Source organism: Oryctolagus cuniculus, chromosome 3 (genome assembly GCF_051225735.1).
Source record: "Oryctolagus cuniculus isolate XC-2025 breed Fujian yellow rabbit chromosome 3, ASM5122573v1, whole genome shotgun sequence".
Lineage (NCBI taxonomy): Eukaryota > Metazoa > Chordata > Mammalia > Lagomorpha > Leporidae > Oryctolagus > Oryctolagus cuniculus.
In genome coordinates, this window is record NC_142869.1 from 117908866 (window position 1) to 117935525 (window position 26660).

The 26660-nt window shown below is 59.2% G+C and overlaps 1 protein-coding gene across 1 annotated transcript; it reads left to right on the forward strand.

The window, feature by feature from the left end:
* The first annotated feature begins 18615 nt into the window (after positions 1-18615).
* Positions 18616-25503, forward strand: INHBB (inhibin subunit beta B). The gene is made up of 2 exons (XM_008258466.5): positions 18616-20406; positions 22950-25503. The coding sequence occupies exons 1-2, from the start codon at positions 19959-19961 to the stop codon at positions 23723-23725; spliced, it is 1224 nt and encodes a 407-aa protein (XP_008256688.1). The 5' UTR covers positions 18616-19958; the 3' UTR covers positions 23726-25503.
* The last annotated feature ends 1157 nt before the right edge of the window (positions 25504-26660 follow it).

Below are 26660 nucleotides of genomic sequence, written 5' to 3' on the forward strand. Positions count from 1 at the left end.
TGTTGTTGCATGTCCCAGCTTCCAGAACCGGGAACCAGCGAAACTTCTCTTCTTTATCAATCGCCTGGACGCAGGTGCTCCACTCAATGGGTGCAATGCACTGGAACCTGATCTGAAGAACAGATTCCTAGGAAATGGCAGAGGAGAACTGGGGAGAGTAGAGAGTGGCCTGAGAATGGAGGCAGGCAGGTTTTAGGCCCACAGGCAGCAGCAGGGACAGCCCCGCTTGGGATGATCCAAGTTTGTCTACACCTCGTTTAATGACAGGCTTAGGAAAGAAAAAAAACCCAACTTTCCATTTGGCCAAGTTCGTGCCACCCCTTTGGCAGCCGGGGAGCAGCCGTGGCAAGAACACTCAGGTGCTTGTGTGAGCAGAAGCTGCCTTGCAGTCCTCTTCTGGGGTTCTGGAACGTTCCACAGTGGCATGGAGGGGAAATGACACCTGAATGATTTTTTTTCTTTTTCTTTCTTTTTTTTTTTTTTTTTTAACATGCGCTCTTCTGAAAAACGTTTTCCAAACAGGTATACGATTGTGGTGGGTGTGGCAATGTGACATCAGGGACAAGTCTGAACACAGACGAGGTTGTGGCTTTGGTCCTGCTTTTCCTCTTCCTAGGACAAAGGGAAGCAAGGGATCCTGCTGCATGGCCTGGAAAGGTGTCTCATCGGGGCTGGTGGAGTCACGGGGACTCCCCAGGGTCCCTTCCCGCCTCTGCAGCGCCTGGGGCGCGAGCACAGGACTCTGCCTGGGACATCAGGGGACTCGGGAAAGCCGCACGTCACAGTGGTTTCCCATGGCAGGCTCTGCTGCAGGGTCACAGGCTCTGCAGCAGGGGCCTCAGCTGCCACAGGGCTTTGTGTGCTTGGGGAGAGGCAAGCAGGCAGCCGGTGCAGAAGTGACAGCGCAGAGTGCAGGCGCGGGGGTGTGCTGGCTGTGAGGGCTGGGCCGGGACACATGAGCGGCTACGGGAGAAGGGCGGTTGGCTCATGGGGTAAAAGTGCTCCCAGTGACACACAGGCTCTTATCTTCGGGCGGCTTTTAGGCTGGGGTCAGCACTATGCTTTAGTGGCGTAAGCCTCCACCTGTGGTGCCTGCATCCCATGTGGGCGCCAGTTCAAGTCCATGCTGCTCCTCTTCCGATCCAGCTCTCTGCTATGGCCTAAGAAAGCAGCGGAAGACGGCCCACGAGCTTGGGCCCCTGCACCCATATAGGAGACTTGGAAGAAGCTCCTGGCTCCTGGCTTAGGATGGGCGTAGCTCCGGCCATTGCTGCCATTTGGGGAGTGAACCAGTAGATGCAAGACATCTGTCTTGCTATTACTCTGCCTCTCAAACAAACAAAACAGACTTCAGAGCTTACCATGTAATGCTTGCACATTTTGGACAATATCTCAGCACAGACACACAGCGGGAACCCGCCGGGCCAGGCAGCCGGCCTCTCCATCTCCTTAGCTTTCCTGTGTCTGGAGCCCCCAGCTTCTCTCTGGCAGTTGTCCGCAGGGGACCCCATACGCTGATTTTAGGTGGGCTTTGCAGAAGACTTCCTGCGTGCTGAAACCCAACCCCCCACCTCCCAAATCACCGCCACATCTGGCCTCTGCCCCTTCCCACACCCTCGAGGCCTGCCCCATCTACATTTCTGTGGCCTGCGGCCTTCGCGGGGTGGGGCAGGAGAGGGTGCACTTGTCCCATGGTTCTGTCACACCCTCCATCATGGTTCACTTGGTCTGGAATGTCGTCCGTCCCAGCGTCCCGGCCCCACAGGCCCCTGCTCTCTGGATGCCCAGCTCACCCATGGTCCTCATTTCTCTGGAATTCTTCGTGGGTTCCCAACCTCTAAGCTCTTTGAAGGACGGTGGTGTTTCCTCCACATCTGGGGCCTTCGCTCACAGCGGGGGGACATGCATGTGAGTTGATTGACTGATTGATGATGAGGATACGGTGTGATTGACGAAGCACTGTTATACACCAGCCTTCAAAAAAAAAAAAAACAACAACAACAAAAAAAAAAAAACAAAAAAAGCTGATCTGATGCCCAAGGTGGTTGGACTGAGAGCAGTGCTGAGAAAGACCCCAGCACCACGGCAGGCAGGGCAGCCGCCCTGGGTCGGAGTCCGCTGCTCGCTGTTCCCTGTGAGCCTAAGAGGAGCACACGAGCCCTGTGCTCCTGGGAAGAGATAGCGAGCAAAGCCGGGGTTCGAGGGTTGCACACGTCTTGGTTGGAGGCTGTGATTTCTATCAGGCTCCTTCGTACCTCCCAAGCAGGCCTCCTGGCCACCTTTGCATGAACGCCTTGTGTGTGTATGTGTGCTGGGGGCTGACCCTTGCGTGGACGCACACCCACGCCAGGCAGCTGCCGCCGAGCCGCTGCAGCCACTGCCTCTTACTTTGTCAAACGGGCAATCCTCGCAGGTGGAGCTCTCGTGGCTGTTTGCAGCCGCACCCGCTGGTTAGCTCCAGGAGGATTGCCCAGACCGGGCCACCCTGTTACTGCTGGCGTGGGGCCACTGGGATCGCTCAGCTACTGTCACTCCCCAGAGGTTCGTGTCTGCCTGAGATCCCAGGGCAGGAAGGAACCCGAGAGGTCAGCTGGTTCTCACTCCTGCCTTGAGGCGAGACGGCACCTCGGCTCAGCCAGACGGCTGGGGATCAGCAGGGCTGCCGGTGAAACCTACGGAGAAGCTCCCCCAGGTGACAGATCCCAGCAGTCGGCAAGCGCTCCATCAGGAGGCGCCTGGCGCGTCCCTGCTTCTGATCCTGCTACTGCTCTTCCCCATGGGGATTTTGGATGCCCCCGTCTTGGGTGTCTCAGCATGTCGGGGAGGAGACGCTCTGGGGTGGGGGGCGCTCATCTCTGCTCCAATCCTATCCAGAGTTGGAATGAACACAGACCCTTGTTCTGGGAGAAACAAAGTCTCAGCAGTGCAGGAGGAGCTGCATCAGTCAGAACTTGGATTTATTCCTTTACTTACCTGGCAAATTCTCGCGGAGCCCCCATGGCCGCGATGCTCCGTTGGCTGGGGAGCGGGAGTGGTCAGAGAGCGCCCAGTTGTGCTGGGGGCTGGTGAGAGTGGTCTCAGCCCCAAGCTGCAAAGTCTACACTGTCCTCCGGCAGGTGGGGTTTGAACACCCAGTCACCCCTGCTTATCCCTCCTGGGGGGATTTGTTCCGAGACCCCCAGTGAGTGCCGGATAGCGGGGCTAGTATCAAAAGCTAGGTATCCTGTTTCCCGCTACACACGTAGACCGGTGACAAAGTTGTACTTGTTAAATTAAGCACGGTAAAAGATGAACAATACTCCATGATAACAGACATGATAGCAATTTGCTAGGAAGACGTGATGCCTATATATGTGGTCTCCCTCTCTCTCCCTCTCTCTCTCCCTCCCTCCCTCCTGCCCTCCTTCTCTTTCTCTCTCTCTCTCTCTGTTGTGCTCATTCTTCTTGCTGTCCACAGCGGCTGAGACCGCGGGCAGTGAGACTGCAGAGAAGGAGGCACCGCTGTATTTGCAAAGTCTCCCTCGCTTCCTCTCGCTGTCCCTGTCCTGGTCCTGGGACTGCAGCCCCTTTGGCAGCTCTGTTCCCTTTCACCTCCTGCAGCGGCATGGTGGAGGGTGGGGGCAGACATCTCACCTCCCAGGGCCTGATGTGGCCAGGGCACTCAGTAAAAGACTGTGGATGCTCCTTATCTTTGTTTTCTTAAAGGTTGATTTTACTTATTTATTTATTTGAGAGGTAGAGTTACAATCAGAGAGAGGGAGAGACAGAGAAAAGTTTTCCATTCTCTGGTTCACTCCCCAAATGGCAGCAATGGCTGGAGCTGTGCCGATCCGAAGCTAGGAACCAGGAGCTTCTTCCAGGTGGGTGCAGGGTCCCCAGCACTTGGGCCATCCTCTGCTGCTTTCCCAGGCCATAGCAGAGAGCTGGATGGGAAGTGGAACAGCCGGGACCAGAACCAGCATTCTGAAATGGGATGCTGGCACTGCAAGGAAGGAGCTTAAGCTCCCTCTGTACCACAGTGCTGGCCCATGGGGATGGTGTTTAGAGCTGGCTGTGCACCATCCCCACCTCCACCCTAAGCAAGCCCCCCACCCCCAGCCCACTGCCCCCCTGGACCAGGTGCTTCCCCAGCTACTTCCCCTAACTTCTCTCCTCCCACTGCCCACCCTGGCACCTTGTGCCTTCAGAATCCGTGTGTTCAAGCCCTAGTCCAAGGGCATCAGCGTGTGACTGTATTTGGTATTTGGAGAGATAATCAAGGGGACATGAGGTCATCGGTGGGCCCTAATCCAATCTGCCTGTGTCCGTATAAGGGGAGGGGATTAGGGCACAGGATGAAGCCAGGTGTAGACACGGGGAGAAGTTGGTCACCTGAAAACTGCGCAGAGAAGCCTGAGTGGAAACCAATTCTGCCAGCACCTTGACCCCCAGAACGGTGCAGATGTGAACCTGTAGGTGAAGCCACCCCATCGGTGGCACTCGCTGACAGCAGCAGCCAGAGATGAAGCCTTGAACTCTACACACGCAATGCCCTCCCCCACCCCACCCCCGCACTCCCTGGGGCTCTGTCTTCTCATCTGTACAATAGGAGGAGGGAGAGTTTTTGCAGTAGAATCCAATGAGATGAAATGACCCCAGGAACATTGGTCCCCACCCCTGCTTCAGCTGGGGCATTAGGTGAAGGAGCTCGAGGGCCAGCACAGCAGCTGGCTCTGGGTTCTGCACGTGCTTGCGATTGTGTCGCTGAGTGGTCTCTCCGTATACACCAAGACCCAAACCCAAAGACCTTCAGCTTTCTCTGTAGAACCTGGGGCTGGAAGGGCTCAGGTGGCACGGGTTGGGAACTTGAGGGCACGTCCTGTGACTCCTGTTCATGTTTTTCCACAACAGCTTCACACCTCCTGGGGTCCGGAAGGAGGCCACGTGTTCTGGGCACTGTCTGCCCAGCCTGGCTCTTGTGAAAGATGCAAAGGAGCTACTCAGCCCTGCATGCCTGGGGGTCAGCAAGTGTCCCACTCAGCCCTGCATGGCTGGGGGTCAGCAAGTGTCCCACTCAGCCCTGCATGGCTGGGGGGCAGTGAGTGTCCACTCAGCCCTGCATGGTTGTGGGTCAGTGAGTGTCCCACTCAGCTCTGCGTGCCTGGGAGTCAGCGAGTGTCCCACTCAACCCTGCATGGCTGGGGGGCAGTGAGTGTCCACTCAGTCCTGCGTGGCTGTGGGGTCAGTGAGTGTTCATTCAGCCCTGCATGGTTGTGGGTCAGTGAGTGACCCACTCAGCCCTGCATGGCTGTGGGGTCAGTGAGTGTCCCGCTCAACCCTGCGTGGCTGTGGGGTGAGTGAGTGTCCACTCAGCCCTGCGTGGCTGTGGGGTCAGTGAGTGTCCACTCAGCCCTGTGTGGCTGGGGGTCAGTGAGTGTCCCACTCAGCCCTGTGTGGCTGTGGGTCAGTGAGTGTCCCACTCAGCCCTGCATGGCTGTGGGTCAGTGAGTGACCCACTCAGCCCTGCGTGGCTGTGGGGTCAGCTCCTAGTCTGTCTGCAGCCTTCCTTGCCCCTGAACCCTCACCTCCTGGAGGGCCACCAAAATCCTAAACATCACCCCCAGGAGAGGCTGAGTCTGGGAGGGGCCCGAGGCACAGGGCAGGCAGGGGCCAATCTTTCTGGAACTCTGGGTTGGTCCAGGGCCTTACTCGCACCCCTCAATTATATTTCGGTATCTGTCTGTACACTCTCACACCACGATTACTGAAATATTGCTAATTAGGTTACACATACACGTATGTGCACACACACACAGAGCTTAACAATGATGGAAAACACCGAATTCCAGTTGACAAAAAGCCAGTAGCCCGGTCTTTTCTCTGGTGAAACAGAAGGACCTATTATACTGGAATATGATTTTCTCATGCGTTGCAACCATGACATCAGCCTTGATGTCATAACATAGTTTAACTTCAGGGGAGTATTTATTTTCGTTTGCAGTTCAGATAGCATAGCCGTTAGCAAAACCCAGACAAAGCCACTGAAGTCTCTAAAGAGGCACCGGCCGTTGCCCTACCCCCTCCCCAAACAAACACACTTCTGCTGGGGTTCTCATGGCTCTGCAAGGGGGTGACTCGGGGCAGGCAGAATTTGGAGGTGGTGTTTCTTTCTTTTTCTTTTTTAAAATAAGATGTATTTATGTATTTGAAAGGCGGAGTCACAGAAAGAGAGGGAGGGAGAGTGGGAGAGGTCTTCCATCTGCTGGGTCACTCTGCAATAGGCCACCACGGCCTGGGCTGGACCAGGCTGAAGCCAGGAGCCAGGAGCTTCATCCAGGTCTCCCACGTGGGTGCAGGAGTCTAAGCACTTGTGCCATCTTGGGCTGCTTTTCCCAGCTGCATCAGCAGGGGGCTGGATCGAAAGCAGAGCAGCTGGGAACTGAACCGGTGCCCATGGGGGATGCTGGTGGCACAGGTAGAGGCTTACCCTGCTGTGCCACAGTGCCCCGTGCCCACCTTCCTTCCCTTCTAAGGCTGTTGGCCAATGTGGGGCTGACCAGCTGTGGAGTGGACGGGCGAGCCCCAACCCAGGAGGGAGATGGGGGCAGACAAACTGTGATCTTCTCTCCCGTCCTCCACAATCCCACTTCTCTTTAAATAACTTGCTGTACATGAAGAAGCAGCTTGGGGCCAATGCTATGGCATCCTGTATGGGTGCTGGTTCGAGTCCCGGCTGTTCCACTTCTGATCCAGCTCTCAGCTATGGTCTGGGAAAGCAGCAGAAGATGGCCCAAGTCCTTGGGCTCCTGCACCCACATGGGAGACCTAGAAGAAGCTCTTGGCTCCTGGCTTTGGATCGGCCCAGCTCTGGCTGCTATGGCCATTTGGGGAGTGAACCAGTAGATGGAAGACCTCTTGTCTCTCTGTAACTCTACCTCTCAAATAAATAAATTAAATATTTTTTTAAATGAAGTAGCTCCATTGATTTCTGCCAGGCTTGCACATGGGAGAGGACTCCTGCCAGTTTCTGAGCCCAGGGAGCTAAACCTCCAGGCAGGAGCTCCTGGTTCCCCTGGGGGCTGTTAATGGTCCCCGCTGAACCCAATCCTTGGGAGACACTTGTAGGGGGATGGGCTGTGGCACGGTGGCTGGGCTGTCCTCTCTGTTGGAACTCAAGCAGATGGGAGCTGGGACCCACCATGGGCGCTGCTGGGTGCATGGGACCCCCTGTAGCAGCCTCTCTGTTCCTGTGTGAGCTTGGGAATGTCCATCAGCAAGCTGCCGTGCATTTAGGAAAATCCTGGCCCCAACTGCCTTTGGGCAGCCCCTTCCCCCGGTAACCGCTGGGGAGAGGGAAGTAGAGGGCCAGCAGGGGTGGGCGGGGTGGGGAGGAGCAGGGTTCTAGAGGCTGCAGGGGTGAAGCCCTTTCTACGCAGGCGTGGTGTCCGAGGGATGTGGTGGAAGGCGAGCTGTGACCCACTGATCCCCGTGCAGAATGGAGAGGCGGCCGCTGGGGTGTTCCTCACTCAAAGGAACACTTGGAGGCTCAGGGGCTTGAGACACAAAGAAGTGCCAGGAGACAGAGGGACCTGACTTGGCCAGAGCAGGGGGGAGGGGCAGCAGCATGGGACACAGAATCCCCCAAGCCCACCCGCCCTGCTGCAGCAGTTCTGGGACCCCAGCCCCGTGACGCGAGCGCTACACCCCCTTTGAGGCCAGTGGTTCGCTGCCCAGCTGTCTTTTGAGGTCCCCCGAGCCCCAGGCAGTGTCCCAAGCCTGTCTCATCAGGGTCTTTGGGGGTGGCATCCGCCACGGCTGCTGAGGCTCACCAGTGAACGCCCCAGCCTGCACACCTGCTGGCTCTGTGCTCCGCTGTGTGGCTTCACAGGGCGAGCAGTGCCTTTCCCTGGGTGTGTTGAATTGTATTACTGTGCTTGGATGCGCCATTTCCTGGTGTGGCTCTGCCAGCCTGCGACACAGGATCGGCGTCAGGACAGAGCAACTTCTCCAGCGGGTGACTGGTGACTACCTCCAGCTGCTGAGCTGGGGACGTCCCTGCCCCGAGGCGGTGAGGGGAGGGGTGGGGTGGGTGGCAGGGACGGGAAGGAGGGGTCCCAGAGCCCCTGGCTTTGGCTCCCTTTTGGCTTTAAGCTGACGGAGCAAATCCATTTGCTATCGCCCCCGAGAACACACAGGCACGCACATATCCCAGGGTACTTCAAACAACTTGGGGAAAAATGGAATTAAAAGTATGAGTTTATTTGGGTGCCAAAACATTTTTTTGGTCCAGAAATTTTTTCCCCCCATAATATGTGGAAAATCATATTATGAAACAAAGACGCATGGATTTCCAACTTGTTCTGGTACCCAAACAAACTCATGTTTTCAATCCCCTTCTACCACGAACCTTTTCAAGTAGCCTTGTAGCAACATAGACGTGACGTCATGGAAAGGAACATGTCTCTTACCTTCTTGTGTGTGATTTTATGTGATTTTCTACCCGAATGCTTTTGTAATTGCATTAAACAAGTGCAGGTTGCGATCTATGAAATTTGTATTCTGAGCCCACTGGGGTTTGACAAACTGCTGTTCAAGGGACATGGCTTTGGGCAGTTAGCAAAACCGATTCTGGGACCAGACTCTTGCACCAGCTACTGCTTGTACTGATTGTTATTCTGCCTGTGTTGGGGGAATTCCTTCTCTTTCTTTATGCTTTAAAAAAAGATGTGTTTATTTATTTGGAAGGCAGGGTTACACGGAGAAAGAGACAACATCTTTTATCTGCTTGTTCACTCCCTAAAATGGCTACAACACCCAGGGCTGAGCCAGCCCGAAGCCAGGAGCCAGGAGCTCCCTCTGGGTCTCCCACATGGGTGTGTGGCCATCTTCCGCAGCTTTCCCAGGTGCATTAGCTGGCTTCACCCGCCATGCCACAGCGTCAGCCCCATGGCGAGTTTCTCCATAAGACAAAATAAAAGCCTGGCCCTAACCATCCCAGGCCAGTCCCTGTCTTCCGCTCGTGCCCAGGGAGAGGGAGACAGAGACCCACCTGCACCTGTGCAGTCACACAGCCAAAAAGAGACAATGGGGGTTGAAGGGCTTCACCCTCAAGCATTGAGCAGCCCTAGCAGGCAGCATGGAGCTGACACCGGTGAGCCGTGAGCGTCCCTGTGCCCACTTGGCGTGGCTCCTGTACAAGTCCACCAACCTGGGGCCAGCAGGAGTGTCGTGGGTGGGTGGGTAGGGGGATGGAAACTCTGATTTCCACCAGGAGAGTCTGGCCCTCTGTGCCCAGGGCTAAATTCTGACTGTTCTGTGCGCCCCATCTTTGGGGCCCTTGTGGAAGCAGGGCCCACTGCCTGGATGACCCTGGGGCCCTTGGGCTTGACTTTAGGGGAAGCCCTGCTGTGCCTGCCCCCCCCAGTCCACCCTTCCCAACCCCTGCAGCTCCCCCCTTCCCTGCTCTGCTTTCCCAGCCACTCCACGCGTGTACCTGCTCACCCTCCATTCTTTTTGGGGCCTTCCTTCCCCTACCTCTCTACTGAAATTGTTGCTGCCTCTTCTCAGGGTTCCCAACCAGCTTCCAGGTTGCCGGATCCCCGGGTGAGCCTCTGTTCCCTGCTCACAGCACCTGGCGCTTGTGCCCCTCCCCCACCTCTGGCCTGGCACAACCAGCATGCCCCAGGGCTCGTCCTTGGCCTGCTTCCCTTCTCCATCAACACCCCTCCCTCCTGGTGAACTCGTCTTGCCCCCGGCTTTCGGTACCATCCGTGTGTTGCCAGCGCCCCAAATTCATCTGGCCTCTGGACCCCGGACTTCTACGTCCAACCACCAGGATCAAAGCCTTACCTGGCACCCATGGACCCCTGGGAATGCACACTCAGGCCGAACCCTGGTCACCCCTGCCGTGCTTGGTCACCCTGTCTCTTCCGTCCCTGTAAGTGGCCCTGCATCTTCTTGGCTGCCCAGCCTTCCACCCGGAACCAACCCGCACTCCTGCTCCCACTGCTGTTCATTCACACACCCAATCTGTCGGCAAGGGCTGTCGGCACCATCACTTCTCACCACCTCCACTCTGAGATGCTGGCCCTGGGCCCCCTCGGCTCCCACCTGGATTATTGCGCAGCGCCCTGCTTGGACCCCTGCATCACCCGCCTGCTTGGACCCCTCCCTGGCTGCACCTGATCCCTGGGTCTATCTGATCGCAAAACTCTGCAGCCTTCTCATTGCACTGAGAACAAAGCCCAGCCTCCTTTTCACACCCTTTGCGACCCACTTGATTTTTTTTCCTGTGTTTCTTACTTTCTGTTGTAGTACCAGGGGACTGTCGATATTTTCCAGCCTCCTTTACACCTAGGGGTGACCATGAGAAGCAAGTCCAGCTGCAGAGTGAGGCTTCTGGGGTGGTCATTTCACAGGAACTGGCCGAGCCGGCAGGATGGCAAGGTTTGCTCTTCCGTGTTTTTCTCCTTTCTACACTTAAAATGGAGATGTGAGGGATGGTACTCCAGCAGCCATCCTGTGATTATGAAGAAACCTTGAAGATAGATGCTGATAAGAAATATAGAGGGAGCATGGATCATGAATGACTATGGAGCCATCACACTGCCCTAGGAATTCCTAATTCTGGGTTTTCCTATGCGAGAAATCTCTTGTGTTAGCCATAGATGGAGACCAAATGTAAACATAAATAGAACTTGAAGAGCTTGATGCTAGCTGCAGATGAGACAAGGCTTCTTCAGGGATCTGAGAGGTGGCAGAGGCTGCAAGAGACGCCTGCGGGGCAGGGTAGGGCGTGGGGATGTCTCCCTGGGCAGTGGACAAGCTCTGGAAAGCACGACACGTCAGGAGGGAGGCGGTGAAGAGCGATTCCTCCGGCTGCAGCGCGGTGGGCTCTGCACTGTCCAGCACTTCTCCAGAAGCAGCATGCCTAGCACCCCAGGGCAGGCGGGGCTGGGCCCCTGCGCCAGGGGCCAGCCCCACGTTCACCTGGCTCTTGGCTCTGAAGTCAGACGCATCCGGGAACACACAGCCCTAGTGCCAGGCACCTGCCACTCCCCAGCCTTCTTCCTCCTGACCGCTGCCTTCCAAGTCTCTGCTGAACATCGTAGACTGGCCACGGTCACGCACCTGTGCACATACATACTCTGAGACACGTACTCCAAAACATAACACAGGTGCCCCAACATGCACCTTACTACACGTGCAACACACACACACCCCAACACATGCTAATACACACACCCAGTACACACATCCTGCTGCTCACAGACCCCTCCCCAGCACACACACCCCTCAGTGCACATACCCACCCCACCCAGTTCTGGCGCTCCCCCAGCCTAACTGGAGGGTCCCTGCACTTGGCCATGGGGCCAGCCCACAGACCTCCGCACACGCTCAGCTGGCCTCTGCTTTTGAAAATCCGCCATCCCTTGGTTCCTCTTTTTGGGGGCTGCCCAGCAGCAGAGCCCCCACTCCAGCTTAGGGCACTGCAGTGACCCAAGCCTGGAGGGTGGACCCCTGTCCTGGCGCTTCGCCTTGGCTCCTCCACCCTGGTCGGTTTAACACAGAGGTCCAGGTTGCCAGTGGTGGTGCCCTGGCCCGCTGTCCCCTCCACCACCCCCACCCCACCCCAAGGGGCCACATTGTATTTAATGGTTATTCCCTCCTGCTCCCTAATTGGGTATCCCCACCCAGCTCCTTGTCTCCTTGGGTCAGCTGACATTAAGTTTGGCAACAATGGTGGAAAATCTCAGATAAGGCTCCCAAGGTCCTCCACCCTTACCCCCTCCCCGGTCCCCCGGGTCAGAGCCGAGGGGGGGAAGCAGCCCTGCAAAGTCACCATGACCCCACTCTGGTGCTCAGGAGCCTGCCGGCTGGGAGGCCCCCACCAGACACAACCATGACCGGCTGGGCCTGCCTTCTCCAGGGTCGCTGCCACCCTCAGTGCCTACCCCTGGGGAAGCTCTCTCCCCTGTTCCCTTCCCGCTCTGTGCAAAGCCCCCATCGCCAGGGCCTCTCCTACCCACTGGCCTGCTGTGTGGCCCTGCCTGCTCCGGCCTTCTGCAGTGCTCTGCTCCTACCAGTTGCACAGGACTGGAGAAGAACAGGCCACGGACCCCGTGTTCAGGTGTCAGAGAGGGCTGGAGGGAACCCAGAACACACCCTTATGTCTGTTGCCCCAAAGAATGCAGGATCAGTGAGTGTGCGTCTCAGACCAGGGCATTCGTGGTTAGCTGAGCTCAGGGAGACGGGTTTAGCTATGTAAGGTGCAGAAATAAAAACAACATCCCAAAGGGATTGTCAATGTTTATTTATTTTCATCTACTTGAAAGGCAGAGAGAGAGAGAGAAGTCTTCCATCTGCTGGTTCACTCCCCAAGTGCCTGCAACAGCCAGGGCTGCGCCAAGCCTAGGTCAGGGGCCCGGAACTCCATCCCAGTCTCTCACATGGCTGGCAGGGGCCCAAGCACTTGAGCTGGCAGCCACAGCCTCCCAAGGTGTGCGTTAGCAGGAAGCTGACGTGGAGAGCAGAGCCAGGACCAGGCGCTCTGATACGGGACGCAGGCATCCGAGAGTGGCATCTTCATGGCTGTGCCAAACGCCCACTCCTTTTCTTTTCTTTTTCATTAAGTTACTTGCTCTGTGCTGTTATTTCCGAATCAATAGGAAGAACGATTAAGAAACACTAGATGCTCTAAGGGAGCTGAGGGTCAAGAGAAAGTTTACTGGTCTGTGTTTCTTCCTGCTAAAGATGCTCATTCTCTTCTGTCTATCTAATCATCCGCGCATCTGTATCATCTGTCCATCTTCTATGTAGTCACCTGACTGTCATCTACCATTTCGGCTTCTCTCCCTTACCGTCCTCAAGGTGTGACAGGCAAATCCTCAGCTTCCTGGCCTGGGACCCGCTTGCATGAAAAACCTCTGGGCAGACGAAGCTCTGCTGGCGGGTGGAAGCCGAGCCACTGCCTGGTACCCTGTGCTCCGCGCCGGGTTCTCCCGGCAGCACTGATGCAACCGGCTCTGGGAATCGTTTTTTTTTTTTTTTTTTTTCTTTTAAAAGATTTATTTTATTTATTTCAAAGACAGAGTTACAGAGAGAGGTAGAGCTAGAGAGAGAGAGAGAGAGAGAAAGAGAGAGAGAGAGGGCTTCCATCTACTAGCTCATTTCCCCAGATGACTACAACGGCCAGAGCTGAGCTCATCCGAAGCCAGGAGCCAGGAGCTTCCTCCAGGTCTCCTATGTGGGTGCAGGGACCCAAGGACTTGGGCCATCTTCTACTGCTTTCCCAGGCCACAGCAGAGAGCTGGATCGGAAGTGGAGCAGTCGGGTCTCGAACGGGCGCCCCTATGGAATGCCGGCGTCACAGACAGAGGCTTAGTCCACTACACCACAGCGCTGCCCCCCTCGGGGAATTTTTTTACCAGCTTAGACAGTGAGTGTACCATAGGTGCCTGTCTTTTCATAGGCCAGCGCTCAGTTGCAGCTCTGTCTTCGCGAGGAGGTCTCCCAATTAGATTTAAATATACATTCACACTTGGAACAAACATCAGATCCTTCCCTTTGTCTTCATTCCCCCGCGGCCCCTCCCCTCCGCCAGCATTTTAAACCCATAATCTACTACACGGGAAAGAGAAGGTGCTGGAAGCATTGGATGCACTCAGGCCCTAGGAGGTGGGTGAGAAGCGGCTCCTTTCTCAGGTTAGCACACTTCTACCCCTCAGTGTCTCCCCTACAGAGTCCCCTTTGGTGGCAAGACAGAGACGGTCTCACTGACTTGGAGAACTCTTAGGGTCTTGGGTCGAAAAGAAGAGCGAGTGCGTGACACCCAGCCCAGCCATGTGAAGGGACTTCAAAAAGTTCATAGAAAAAAATAGTGGAATTGGAAAAAAAAAGTTTACTTTGGTGGGAAAACGTTTGAAATGCGGTGAGCATCGTCTGCGTGCTTCCGGGAGACCCGTGGGATGCTGTGTTTCGCTTTCTGAGCCATTTTTACGCTGGCTGCTGCGCAGGTGCTGAGTTCTATGAATATGGAGCACTTGTGTGCGGCTGGGGGTGTTGGCCATGGGGAATAGAGGACCTTGGCTTTCATACATGTAAATGAACTGGAGAGTGCACTAGCTTTGTTCAAAGAGCAAGAAACAGGTCTTGTCTACCTGCAAGCATAGTTCCCCTTTCTTCCCTGCCGGCTGGGGCCTGAGCAATGCCGTCTTAGGCTGCCTGTGCACTTTGCCTTGCAGATGGTTTATTAGGTGGGCAGGTCATCTCCTCCTCCAAGGTCAGCTTTGAAGTTCACCAGCTGAGGACTGAGGAAAGCTACTTACTAGGAGGTTCTCCAATGGGACACAGTTGGGCTTGAAGGTCCCAAGGGTAGGAAACCTGGGAAATACCTCTTTCTCCTTATTAGTTGTAAACTAAATGGGTCCTTGGGTTCTGGGTCCTGCAGAGTGCATGGAGAGGGCCACCCCCGCCCCGGCTCTCTCTGCTCTGTGGCCAGCCAACCTGCCCCCCTCCCACGGGCTGCCCAGCTCAGGGGTCCTAGTGCAAGGAGCCCAGTCAGCACCTTCCTCCCTTTGGTCCTCACTGCCACCAATTCCCTGTGGCTTCCTCCTCCCCTAGGGGCTGGGTCTCGCCCAGCACGATGCTGCGTATGGGCCCACCCCCTTAGACTGGGCACCCTGGATTTGCCCTTGGTCCTCACCAAGAACCTGCTCTCTGGGGGTTCAGCACGTAGACCCCATCCCTTGACCACCTACCCTTTCTGGAGTCCATCCAGAAAATACCTCCTCCTGCTTCGTGGTTCCAGTCCAACCCTGCCTCTCTGGAGACGACTCCTGGCAGGGGTGGGTGGCTTGCCCCCTGCTTCCTCCCAGTAGACCAGGGGGAAGATCTGGCATGGCTGTATTCCCAGCTGTTAATCCGGTGTGTTCATTGAACGAATGGGAAGGAATTCTGCGCTAGGAATAGTTTGTGATTAGCAATTTGAAGTGGGCCACTAACCAACTGCTGCATTTAGCACCTCTATTTTTTTTTTCTAGAAAATACACCGACTTGGACAGCCAGCCCGATGGGGCCTGCTGTTGAAGTATTTCCCAAGTGTTCAGAGCATGCTAACCCCTCCTCTACTGCAGCTCCAGCAGCCCCGCCCACATCCCTTGCGGGAGAAGCGGAGAAGGGTCCCCTTGAGCTGGTGCCTTCTTGGCTCCAGGGTCTTCCTGAGAGAGACCCAGTTCATGATGCTTTGGGGGGCCCTTGGCAACAAATCAGAGATTGCAGGTGTTCGGAAGTGGAGGAGTCAGCTCAAGAGTAGCACAGTGGATGAGAAGCGCCCCCCCCCCCAATAGGGTTTTCTGTTAAGGCCTCTTTAGGGAATAGGCTCGGGGGCATGAGCAAGTGGGCTGTTCCTGTGTCTGAGTGTCTGTGCCTGGGGGAGAGGGAATAGTAACACACATGCACACGTGTGCACACACACATGTACACACATGTGCACACACACAAGGGGGCTGTGTTGCAGAACCAGCTCTGCAGGGGGCCTACAGGGTCTGGGCTGAGCCGCACGTGGACACCCCGGCTCCTTCATCCCGTGCACGTGATGAACCACAGCGCTCATGGACACAGGCATCGTTCTGGGCACCGAGCTGCTCTGGGCGTGTAGCAAGGAAGGTCTCAGCCCCAGATCCCCGCTGAGCCCACAGCCGACATAAGGACGCGGGCAGCCACAGGGGTCCTGGGGAAGAGGAAGCCGTTCAGCAGGCTCTGGTGAGAAACACGGGGGCTGTCTTCTCAAAATCGCCCTCCCTACCCCGCTCTCTCCTCCAGGGCTTGCTTCTGTGATGTCAAGGCAGGAGGTGGCCTGTGGGTGCTCTGTGGGGCTTCATGCTGGCATTGGAGCCCTCGTCCTTGGAGACATCCCCAACTGACGCTTCCTCGGAGCCTGGCTCTGGGCTCGGGCTGTCCGTCCTACGCCCTGGGCTGCTGGTTGGGCCGGCACAGTGTTGGGTCTGGAGAGGCTCCCTCCCTTGGGGACACCGAGCTGTGCTGGGCAGTGCGAGGCACACACCACGGTGGGGCTTGGCAATGGCAGCTACTCCACCAGGAATGCCAGCTCCTTGAGCCCAACTCTGCCCAAAGCCTGGCTGCAGCCGAGTGCCCTCTGATGCAAAGGGTGTCTCTCTTTACCTCTGCACCTGCAGGGGCTGTGCAGCCAAGAACTGCACCTGGTACTCAATTCTTTTTTTTTTTTTATCCCCAAGAGCCTTAAGGCTCACTTTTAAGGTTTGCCTTGTCGGTTGTGGATCTTTGCACCACCCACAAATGGACACTCAGGGTTGTTCAAAAAGACTGGCAGGACAGCAAGTGCCCAGGGCTTCCTGGAGGGCTCCTCCTGTGTCATCAGTGTGCCCAGAGCCATGGTGTCGCCATGTTCCCGTCTTGCCCCCGCCACTGGGCTGCAGTTGCCAGCATCCTGCGTGGGGGTGGCCTGGTTTTGCAGCCTGTGTAGAGGGTGTTGGCTGCAGCACTGATGAATATTATTGTATTCAAAACCGACAGGTGCGGTCACATCCCTGGCCAGGACTGAAGGTTGAGGTTACCAGGCCCAGGAGAACTGAACTCAATGCTAAATGAGGGGCTTTGAAGTAACAGGAACAGGAGGAGATGCAGGGCACCCCCCCCCCAAAAAAAAGGTCCGAGGTGATCTGGAAGAACTCAATTTACACCCTGGGCGCCCATGGGCTGGGGGATCAGTGGAGGGCGGGATAATCCCAGCTTCCCCAGCAGATGGTTTCTGAGGACCGCTTGACCCAGTTCCCGGCTGCAGGGCCAACAGCTTCACCACCAGAGGAGCCAAGTGTGGACCCTGCTCCCAGGATCCTCTTCCCTCCGCCTATCAGCAAGGACGTGGTGGCTTTTGCTGCTCTCTGGTGCCAGGTCAGCAGGCAGGACACTGTGCCTTCCAGAAGGTGGGGCGCCCTCCCCCTCCCCCCCAGCACTGTCCAGCTCAGGTGGGGGCTGTAGCCATTGGGGGGGGGTCTCAGGTGGGGGAGTGGGGGTTGCTAAGCCATTCACAGGCTGTTACGCCTCGCATTCACCCCATCAACCAATCATTGCTTCCATAAGCTCTCTCTGCTCATATGTCAGGTCTGGTCTTCCCCCCTTGGTGAGGACCTAACAGCCGGGCTGAGCGTCTTGATCCGGGCACAGCAGCGCAAGGAAAGGTTTCACGGCGCAGGAGAGAGGGCGCTGCGTGTGTCAGCAGTGCTGAGCCTGAGCGTGCCTGCTGTGGTCCAGGACTGGGCTGATGGAGACAGCAGAGTCGCCAGGGTGGGTGCAGGGCTCAGGGCCACCCCATAGGAGCTGTTGGCTCAGACAGAGAAAGTGGTTGGGAGCAGTACAGACGCCCCTGGAGAAGCCTCAGGGTCGTCACGGCCCATCCTCTCGCGTCCCTGCTTCTGACCTGGGCTTAGCCAACTCCGACCGGCCCGTCTTGCCCTGCGGACTGTAGGACGGTTCCTCCGCTTGGGAGGGAGGGGGCGCTCGGCCTCCAGGCTTGGCGGGCCTCGGCCGGCTGCAGCTCTCCCAGCCGAGCCCCAAGGCAGCGGGACTGCCCCGCGGGCTAGGCTCTCAACGGGGAGGTGGGGGATGGATCTCCAGCCGGAGGCTACGCTCGTCCGGGTCTCGCACCATCCCAAGAAAGCCGGAGTAACTTTCGGTCCCCTGCTTCTGCCGTGGAGACCCGCCTATTGTTGCGGGTGCGGGTCCGGCCAGGCCAGGCAGGGGTGGGGGGAGGGGGCGCGACCTCCCGTGGGCCCTGCCCTGCTGCCCCCGCCCCCAGGTGGCGACGTGAGGAGGGGAGGGAGGAATAAATGGCACTCAGGGTCTGGGGGTCAGGTTCCCACGCCTGGTGTTTCTTGCTTGGCGCCTTGGAGCCAGCGTTCCTCGGCGTCCCTTGGCAGGCTTGCACCTAGTCCGTGACACAGATACCACTGTGACCCCTGGACGGGGACCGGGACGGGGAGGTGGAGGCTCTGTCCAAGGTCACTCCCCGCAAAGCTATCCCGGGATCCAGCGGGGTATAGGTTTGTGCATTAGTGGGGAGGTGGAGCTGGAGACCCCGCTGGCCCGGCAAGCTCCGGGGCTCACCGGCTTCGGAGTCCAGAGGCCGAGACCCCGCAAGATGTGGGCGTTGCTCGGAGCTTCCCCCATGGCGGAGCAGCTGGCCAGGCCTCCAGCGGCCACTGCCGCCTTCCAGCTTAGGGGCTGGGTGTGGGGGCAGTAGTCGCGAGCCGCATGCACCTGCGGAGTCTGTCCCGCGGCGTCGGGAACCGCGCCGGCCGCCCCCCCCCCCACCTCCGCGCCTCCCCAGGCAGGCCAGAGAAGGGAACCCCGGAGGGCCCGAGGCGGCCAAGGCAGCGGGAGTCGGCTCCCCGGGTCCGGGAGGACGGTGGCCGGGGCAGGGGCAGGGCCGCCCGCCGCCCAAGCAGGACGAGGGTCCGGGGCACCCACGTGGTGGGAAAGTTTCGAGGTAGCAAAAGTGGCCTAGCATTGCGGGGGGTTGGGGGGAGGGGCGAGGGCAGGCTCGCCCCTCCTCCTCGCCAGGGCAGAAAGGGAAAGAGCTGAGGGGAGCGGGGCTGGGGGCGGCCCCGACCGGAGCAGATTCCGCCCCCTCCCTCGGGACCCGGGCGTGCAGGCGCGCACCATCTCCTCCCGCACGGCCGGGACGACACTCCCCCGCCCCCTTTCTCTGCCAACGTCTATCTCAACGCGCGCGCACATACGGAGATTGTGCGGCTTTTTTATCCCTTGGGAGGAAAAACGGGGAGAGTAAGAGCAGCGAGGGCTCTGAGAAGTCGTTGTCCTCCGCGCGCTCCGCACTCCGTGCCGTGACCGGGCGCGGGGACGCCGCCGCTGCCGCCACCGCCGCCGCCCGCGCTCTCTCCACCCGCGGCGTGTGCCAGTGCGGGCACGAGCCAGGAGCCCGCTCCGGGGCCGCTGCAAGACTTTTGGGCGCTCGAGCTCACATCGCCGCCGGCGCCGCGACCGGCACAGGAGAACCGGGCGAGAAGGGCCCTGCCTCCGCCTCGCCCTCCGCGCGCGGCACCCCGCGCCCGGCCGGCCCGCGCAGGCAAGGCGGAGGGAGGGAGGCGGGCAGCGAGGAGGCGGGCGGAGCAGAGGCCCCGGCGAGGCGCGCAGCGGCCGGCCCGCCCGCCGCCGCCCGCCCGTGGATGCGGCGCTCCGGGAGCCAGGAGACAACTTTGCCGCGTGACGCGCCGACAGGACTGCAGGGCCCGCGGCCGAGGGCTCGGCGCCGCTGCTGAGCGGGCCCGCGCGGCCGGCGCTCCCCGGCACCGCGTTCGCTCCGCACCGCCGCCCGCCGGCCCGCCGAGAGGAAGACCTGCCCGTCGCCGCCCGCAGCTGCCCTTCGCTTCCCCGGCGCGAGGAGCGAGGGCGAGGCGCTCAGGTGCGAGCGCGGGGCCCCGCCGCAGCGCCCGCCGCAGCGCCGCGCCAAGCCGCGCCCGGCTCCGCTCCGGGGGGCTCCGGCGCCTTCGCTTCCGTCTCGGCCAAGTTGCGTCGACCGAGCCTCCTTCGCCGCTGCGGCTGCTTTCGCTTCGCCCGAGCGAAGCTGCGGGGCCCCGACGCGGCGAGGATGGGCAGCAGGCTGCGGATGCCGAAGCGCCCCGAGACGCCCGCGCGGCAGTGACCCGCCAGCCCCGCCTCGCCCGGCGCGCCCCTCCGGGCCCCGCGGCCCTCGGCGCCCCTTCTCCACCGCGCGGGAACCCCCGCGGCCCGGCCGGGCCCCCTCCCCCTGCGAGCCGGCCGCAGCCCTCTCCCGGCGGGCGGGCGGGCGGAGGCCCCGGGCGGGCGCGGGCGGGGGCGGGGCGGGGCGGTGCGCCCGGAGCCCGGAGCCCGGCCCTGCGCTCCGCTCCGCTCGGCTCGCCTCGCCTCGCGGCGGGCGCCCTCGTCGCCAGCGGCGCACCATGGACGGGCTCCCCGGTCGGGCGTTGGGGGCCGCCTGCCTGCTGCTGCTGGCGGCCGGCTGGCTGGGGCCCGAGGCCTGGGGCTCGCCCACGCCCCCGCCGTCGCCCGCTGCGCCGCCGCCGCCCCCGCCGCCCGGAGCCCCGGGCGGCTCACAGGACACCTGTGCGTCGTGCGGCGGCTTCCGGCGGCCCGAGGAGCTGGGCCGGATGGACGGCGACTTCCTGGAGGCGGTGAAGCGGCACATCTTGAACCGCCTGCAGTTGCGGGGCCGGCCCAACATCACGCACGCCGTGCCCAAGGCCGCCATGGTCACGGCCCTGCGAAAGCTGCACGCAGGCAAGGTGCGCGAGGACGGGCGCGTGGAGATTCCGCACCTCGACGGCCATGCCAGCCCGGGCGCCGACGGCCAGGAGCGCGTCTCGGAAATTATCAGCTTTGCCGAGGCAGGTGGGTCGTGCCCTCCGGGCTGCCAGCCGCTGCGCGCGCCCCTCCTTCCCTTCCTCTCCCCCTCTCCCTGCAGGCTCCGGCCGGCCGCAGCCCGAGCGCCCCGGGGGCAGCTTGGACTCCCAGCCTGGCCCGTCCGGCCGTGCCGCGCGCGCTGCGGCGGCTCGCAGCCCTCCCTCCCCAGGCCGTAGACCCCTCTCCCGGCCCCGCTGCCCAACCGCCCCCTGCTCGCTGGCATCGGGGCCCCAGCGCCTGTGGGCGCGCGGCCCCCCTCCCGGCAGATGCGTGCGGCCCCGGCTGGCTCTGCGGGCACTTGCTTGGTGATTGCCTAATGTTTTTGTTTCCCACGATCGGAGTGCAGGCTTAGCAGTGTGGATGGAGATGTGTGTGCTTGTTGATATACGTGGGCCGGAGGAGCGCGCGCACGGGCGCGTGTGTGCGTGCGTGCATGTGTGTGTGTGTGTGTTTGCTTGTGTGTGCGTGTGTGTGTGTCTGCGTGAGAGGCCCCCGGGGGCGCTTCCCTCGCCGGGCGGCGTGGGCTTGCCAGGATTGCTGAAGCCTCGCTGGGGAGAGCTAGGCAACCTCTTCCGATTGTGTGGGCATTAGAATCGGGCGGAAGGCCGGCTTCTCAACAGGTCCATCATTTACGCAGAGAAAGACGCGGCTCGGGGACAGCCCCGTGCCTTTGGCCTTGCCTGGCAGCGGCCGGCGGCAGCCCTCGCTCCCAGCGCCGCGGAGTTCGCAGTTAACAAAGGGCAGGGCTCCTTTCTGGAAGCCACCCCTCAACACACGCTCGGGGCCGCAGACTGCAAATTTCTACCACCGTCTAAATATAAAGAGCAAGGAGAGGGGGGGAATCTTTTAGAACTTAAAAAAAAAAAAAGGCAGGAAAATGTGCCGCGGCTGAAATGCTGCAAGTGCTTTGGGTTCCGCTGTCCTTTTCAGAACTTGAATGAGCCAGGCTGGCTTTTGTGCCTGGAGCCCGGCCCCATTTGTGCGGAGGGAACCGCGGAGAAGGTCGCAGAGGGGGAAGCCCCTGTGCGGTTGGGGGTGGAAAGGAGTCTGGGTGGGGGGAGCTGTTGTGCCCCTGGCTGCAGATGCCACCCCCCCCCCCAGGCAGCAGGCAGACCGTGCTGGTGCCGCTTGCAGATGAAAAGGGATGAAAAGTTTTGCATGGCCGGGTGTGGAAAAAGGCAGACACAATCAGAGCCGGCTTGTGCTTAGAAAGAGGTGCATTGCTGTTTTAGCAGCCGGCCGGGAGTTCGGGAAGCTCGACCTGCAATTAGAGGGCTTGGGTTAAAAAGGTGCTTGGGCTGCTCCCCCCACCCCTGCCACTGCCCCCCCCCGGGGGGGGGGTGGACATGCGATTCTGGAAGGTCGAGGAGGCCTTTTGGTCCCCATGGCACAAAATGACAGCGGGGCTGTTATATTTCGAGTCCGTTTCCCCGGAGCCAGCTCTTTGGCGTATAAATAACAGATTCAGGTCACAGGCAGCTTGTCCAAGACCAGCTTTTAAGGCTACAGCTTCCCCCATTTCAAAGTCAGATGTCAGTGTTATTAGAAGGAGCTATGCAGGGCCCGAGGAGGGGGCTGGCGGGTGTTGGGGGGGGGGCGTGGAGGGATGTTTGTTAAAACCAGCTGTGGCCACTGAGTCGCTTTATTTGTTCTTCCTGGGTGGGGGGCAGTAGAGATTGTCAGAGGGGTGGGTCACTAAGACACAGGATGTGAGGGGAGTCAGCTCTTGGTTGGGGTTCCCCGTTTTCTTGTGGAGCTGCATGATTGAGAAAGCAAGTGAGCCAGTTCCCCACCTTTCCTGGGAGGTGTGGACCGTGCAGGTGGTGGGGCCCCGGGGTCTGGTGGAAGGAGCTGACGGCCAGCGTGCAGGCTGAATGCCCTGTTCCTAGGAGCTACACAGACACAGGGCTGCGCTCTGCAGCGCGCAGAGCCCACGTTCCTGTGTCAGGAAGCAGAGCAGGACTTGCTGGCTTGTTTGTGGTGGAGGTTCCACTGGGGGTTGGATCAGATCATGCTTAGGTAAACACTGCAAAGAGGCGGTAGGTGGCTCAGCGCGATTTTGCAATGCCCTAAGTTAACCAGAAAAAAAAAGAGAGAGAGAGAAGGAAAAGAAGGAGACCTACTAAAGTAGCCCACCCCCAAAATCCTCGCTGCGATCCTGGTTTTGTTTTCCAGATTGCACAGATACCCATAACAACTTGTTAAGATCTTGGCCTCCTGACAAGTTCCTCTGTTGAGCTTTGAGGCCTGACAGCCTGTCTCCAGGGAGCCCTGGCCTAGGAGAGGTGAGGCAGGAGTTTCACAGGCCCAGGGCCCTCCGGCTCCAACCTGCTCCCGAGGCCTGGATGGACAGCGCTTGTCTCTGCCCCTCCCAGGTTGCCTGGGTCCGGGAGTGTCGCTCCTGGTCCATGGCCTTTTCCAGCGGTGTGGCGAGTCTGCATCCCAGCATCAGGCTAGTGCTGAGTCCCCGGGGCTGGCGGCCTCAGGTTCCCCCTGCGTGAACTTGGCCTGCTCTCCTCTTGTCTCCGCAGATGGCCTCGCCTCCTCCAGGGTCCGCCTGTCCTTCTTCGTCTCCAATGAAGGCAACCAGAACCTGTTTGTGGTCCAGGCCAGCCTGTGGCTGTACCTGAAGCTGCTGCCCTACGTGTTGGAGAAGGGCAGCCGGCGGAAGGTGCGGGTCAAGGTGTACTTCCAGGAGCAGGGCCACGGCGACAGGTGGAACGTGGTGGAGAAGAAGGTGGACCTGAAACGCAGCGGCTGGCACACCTTCCCGCTCACCGACGCCATCCAGGCCTTGTTCGAGCGCGGTGAGCGGCGGCTCAACCTGGACGTGCAGTGCGATAGCTGCGGGGAGCTGGCCGTGGCGCCAGTGTTCGTGGACCCCGGCGAGGAGTCGCACCGGCCCTTCGTGGTGGTGCAGGCCCGGCTCGGGGACAGCCGGCACCGCATTCGCAAGCGAGGCCTGGAGTGCGACGGGCGGACCAACCTCTGTTGCAGGCAACAGTTCTTCATCGACTTCCGGCTCATCGGCTGGCACGATTGGATCATTGCGCCCACGGGCTACTACGGCAACTACTGCGAGGGCAGCTGCCCTGCCTACCTGGCGGGGGTCCCCGGCTCCGCCTCCTCCTTCCACACGGCCGTGGTGAACCAATACCGCATGCGGGGCCTGAATCCCGGCCCGGTGAACTCCTGCTGCATCCCCACCAAGCTGAGCTCCATGTCCATGCTGTACTTCGACGACGAGTACAACATCGTGAAGCGGGACGTGCCCAACATGATCGTGGAGGAGTGCGGCTGCGCCTGACGCTGGCGCGGGGGGCGCGGAGCATGGCCCCGGCGGGGTGGGGGTGGGGGGTTGCACGCCAGGCTGAGCCTTGGACGCTGAGGCCTGAAAGCTTTCCCTTGGGGCTTCGCAAAGCGAGCACTCACAAGCCGGGGGAGGCGGGGGAGACCCCTGGACTGACTCTATAGAGACGAAAATGCGCACGTAGGCCACGCACAGCCCTACGCCTCCTCCTGCCACCCGCGAGGCGGCCTCTGGCATCCCAGCCGATGGATACAGTGCCGAGCGGCCGCTCAGCGCCCATGCCTCTCGCTTGGAAGGAATGGGGCACGCAGCCACCACCCCAGCAGCTGGCCCGGCCACTCTGTATCACGCCTTCCGAGCATACGTAAAAGCACAAAGAGACACTGAGAGAGAGAGGGGGGTGGGGGCGGGCGCAGAGCGGAGGAGCAGATGCGGGGTGGGAGCATGCTTGGGGCAGGCAGGAGGCTCATTCCAGGCCAGGCCTGCTCTGCAGTGGCGGCTGCTTCCTCCCTGCCTGGCATCAGCCGTGCTGCAAGACCAGGGGGCGCCTGTCCCGAGGTGCCCTTGCAGTGGGAGAAAGTTCCAGAAAGGACACAGCAACCTGTCAGAGACCGTGGAGCAGAGCCGACGACCGTTTGAGCGCTCGTCGCGTCGCTTGGGTCCCTGCCGTGACGTGTGTGTGTCTGTGTTTTTGGGGTGGGGAGGGAGGGAAAGGCGAGGGGTCTTAATTTGATGCTTTAATTGAACTCCAGCGAGCTGACAGGTCATTTGTGCCACTTGTGTAACCGAAAAGGGGACTTTTCCACTAGTTAATGACCTTCTCAGTTAAAAAAAAAAATCTGAATTGTTCTAGATGCGAAGACAAAATGTTGCAATCTGTTGGCCTCCGCTGGGGACCTTCCTCCGGGGCTGGTTCGGGGAGGGGAGAGGCGTGGTGGTGGGGTCTCGCCCCCTCCCCCCTGCTTAGCAGGTCTTGGGGAGACGGGGAGGATCTTGCAGCTGCTTTGCAGAAGTTGCTCACGTGGGTCACGGCCCCCAGGGCCGACCATGGACGTGGCCCCTGCCCACTTGCCCGCCCGCCTGAGCGCACACATGATATAGCACTTGCCGATTCTGCGCGTGTCCAGAAGTGGCCCTTGGCCGGGCAGTGAGTGCGCTCGCCCTCTCCATGGCCAAGTGCCACGTGAACTATGCAATTTAAAGGGTTGACCCACACTAGACGAAACTGGACTTGTACGACTCTTTTTATATTTTTTATACTTGAAATGAAATCCTTTGCTTCTTTTTTAAGCGAATGATTGCTTTTAATGTTTGCACTGATTTAGTTGCATGATTAGAAACTGCCATTTGAAAAAAGAAGTTATTTTTATAGCAGCAAAAAAATGAATACAGTTAAATGTATTATACATAATTTTGGAACCAAAGAGGCCAAGAGATCTGATTTAATTTTTATTAGATGGTGAGGCCGTCTTCGATGAGGTAGATGCGACCATCGCTTAAGTGGCCTGCCAATGTTTCAGGGTATAAATGGATTTTGTTTATTCAGTTTGATGTGTCTCTTCTATCCTTACACACCCAGAAGGTAGAGGAAAGAATGAAGACAGTAGAAGGCAGGTGTGTATCCTTACGTCCCCATCTTTATGTTTATTTAATAAAGTTCCCCTTAGGTTCTGTCTCAAAATAATTTAAAACCAAACAATTTGCCCGTAGACTTGCTGTTAAAGTATTTTACGTCTGTGTACAGTTGAAGAAAATAAAAGTGGAGTGCCATGGGCTTCCTGCCTCGCGTGATGTCTGGGGCCCTTGGGGCCTGGCTTGGAGGTGGAGGGTGTGTGTCAGGGAGGAGGGCTCGTCTAGGTGTCCAGCTCTGGTGCCAGCAGCCTCCATGGCTCCTTCCCGGCATGCTCTGTGAGTCCTCATGGGAAGACAGGTGCCACTCTGAGATTTCAGGAAAATGGCAGAAGATCAAAACGCAGGACAAATTCGTGAATGACACATTTGTTTACCTTGCTTGTTCCAAGGCTAATTGTGTTTTTTGTTAGGCTGCCTCTAGTTTGGTCTGGAAGTGCTGGCTAAGGCCCCATCCCTGGAATGTAGCGTGAAACCTACAAACCTGGCGCCCCTCTCACCTCCAGGCTCACCTTTGGGTCCTCACAGGGGCGGTTGTCACCCAAAAGGGCTATGACTCTTGGGATCCACGTGATTGCCCTATCCGGGGGGACAGCAGACGGCAGTTGAGCTGGGAGAAGCAGTGGCAGGAGCTGGTGGTCCTCAGTGGGATGAAACGGCTGCAGGTGCGCCGGAGATGCCTGCCCAGCCCTGACATCTTCAGGGCGAGGGGTTCCAGCCTCATTTTCCCAGAGTGTGACATCTGGGGCTCAGAGAATCTGGAGGTCCCAGAGCCAGAACAGGGACCCAGAGCGTTGGGGACCGGGTACCATGGCCCGCCCACCTGTGTCCCCTGGAGGACTAGCCTGCTCTGGCCTTGCAGAGCTCTGCCGTGAGGAGTGGGGGTCATGTGTCAGAGCAGGAGGGGCTTCAGTGTCACCCACGAAGGTGACAATCCTCATTGTCACACTGAGGTTGGCCTGGGCCGCTGCAGGAGCAAGGTCCCGATTCACACGACCTCTCTGGCTGCTCTGCCAGGCTTTTGTCCTAAGGATGGGTTTGTTTGCAGTCTTGAGACAGTGTGAACATACAGAGGCAAAAGAGAACAGGGCAGGCCTGGGTGGCCCCTCTGCTCTGGGTGGGCCCTGTCTGGTGGTTTCAGGCCCCCAGTCCAGCCCCCGCCTGCCTGCTTTGCTGGACCCCAGGAGCAGACCCAGCCAGAATTGCCTCTGTAAGTAGGATATGGCGTGCCACAAAGCCCTGAGGTCCACAGGCCAGGGGGAGGGTGGACACGGGCCCCGAGTGGCTCCTGCTGCGACATGCT

Coding starts and splice junctions, on each gene's coding strand:
- INHBB (XM_008258466.5), top strand. CDS start 19,959: ATGGACGGGCTCCCCGGTCGGGCGTTGGGGGCCGCCTGCCTGCTGCTG. Junction 20,407..22,949: donor TATCAGCTTTGCCGAGGCAG/GTGGGTCGTGCC, acceptor TTGTCTCCGCAG/ATGGCCTCGCCTCCTCCAGG.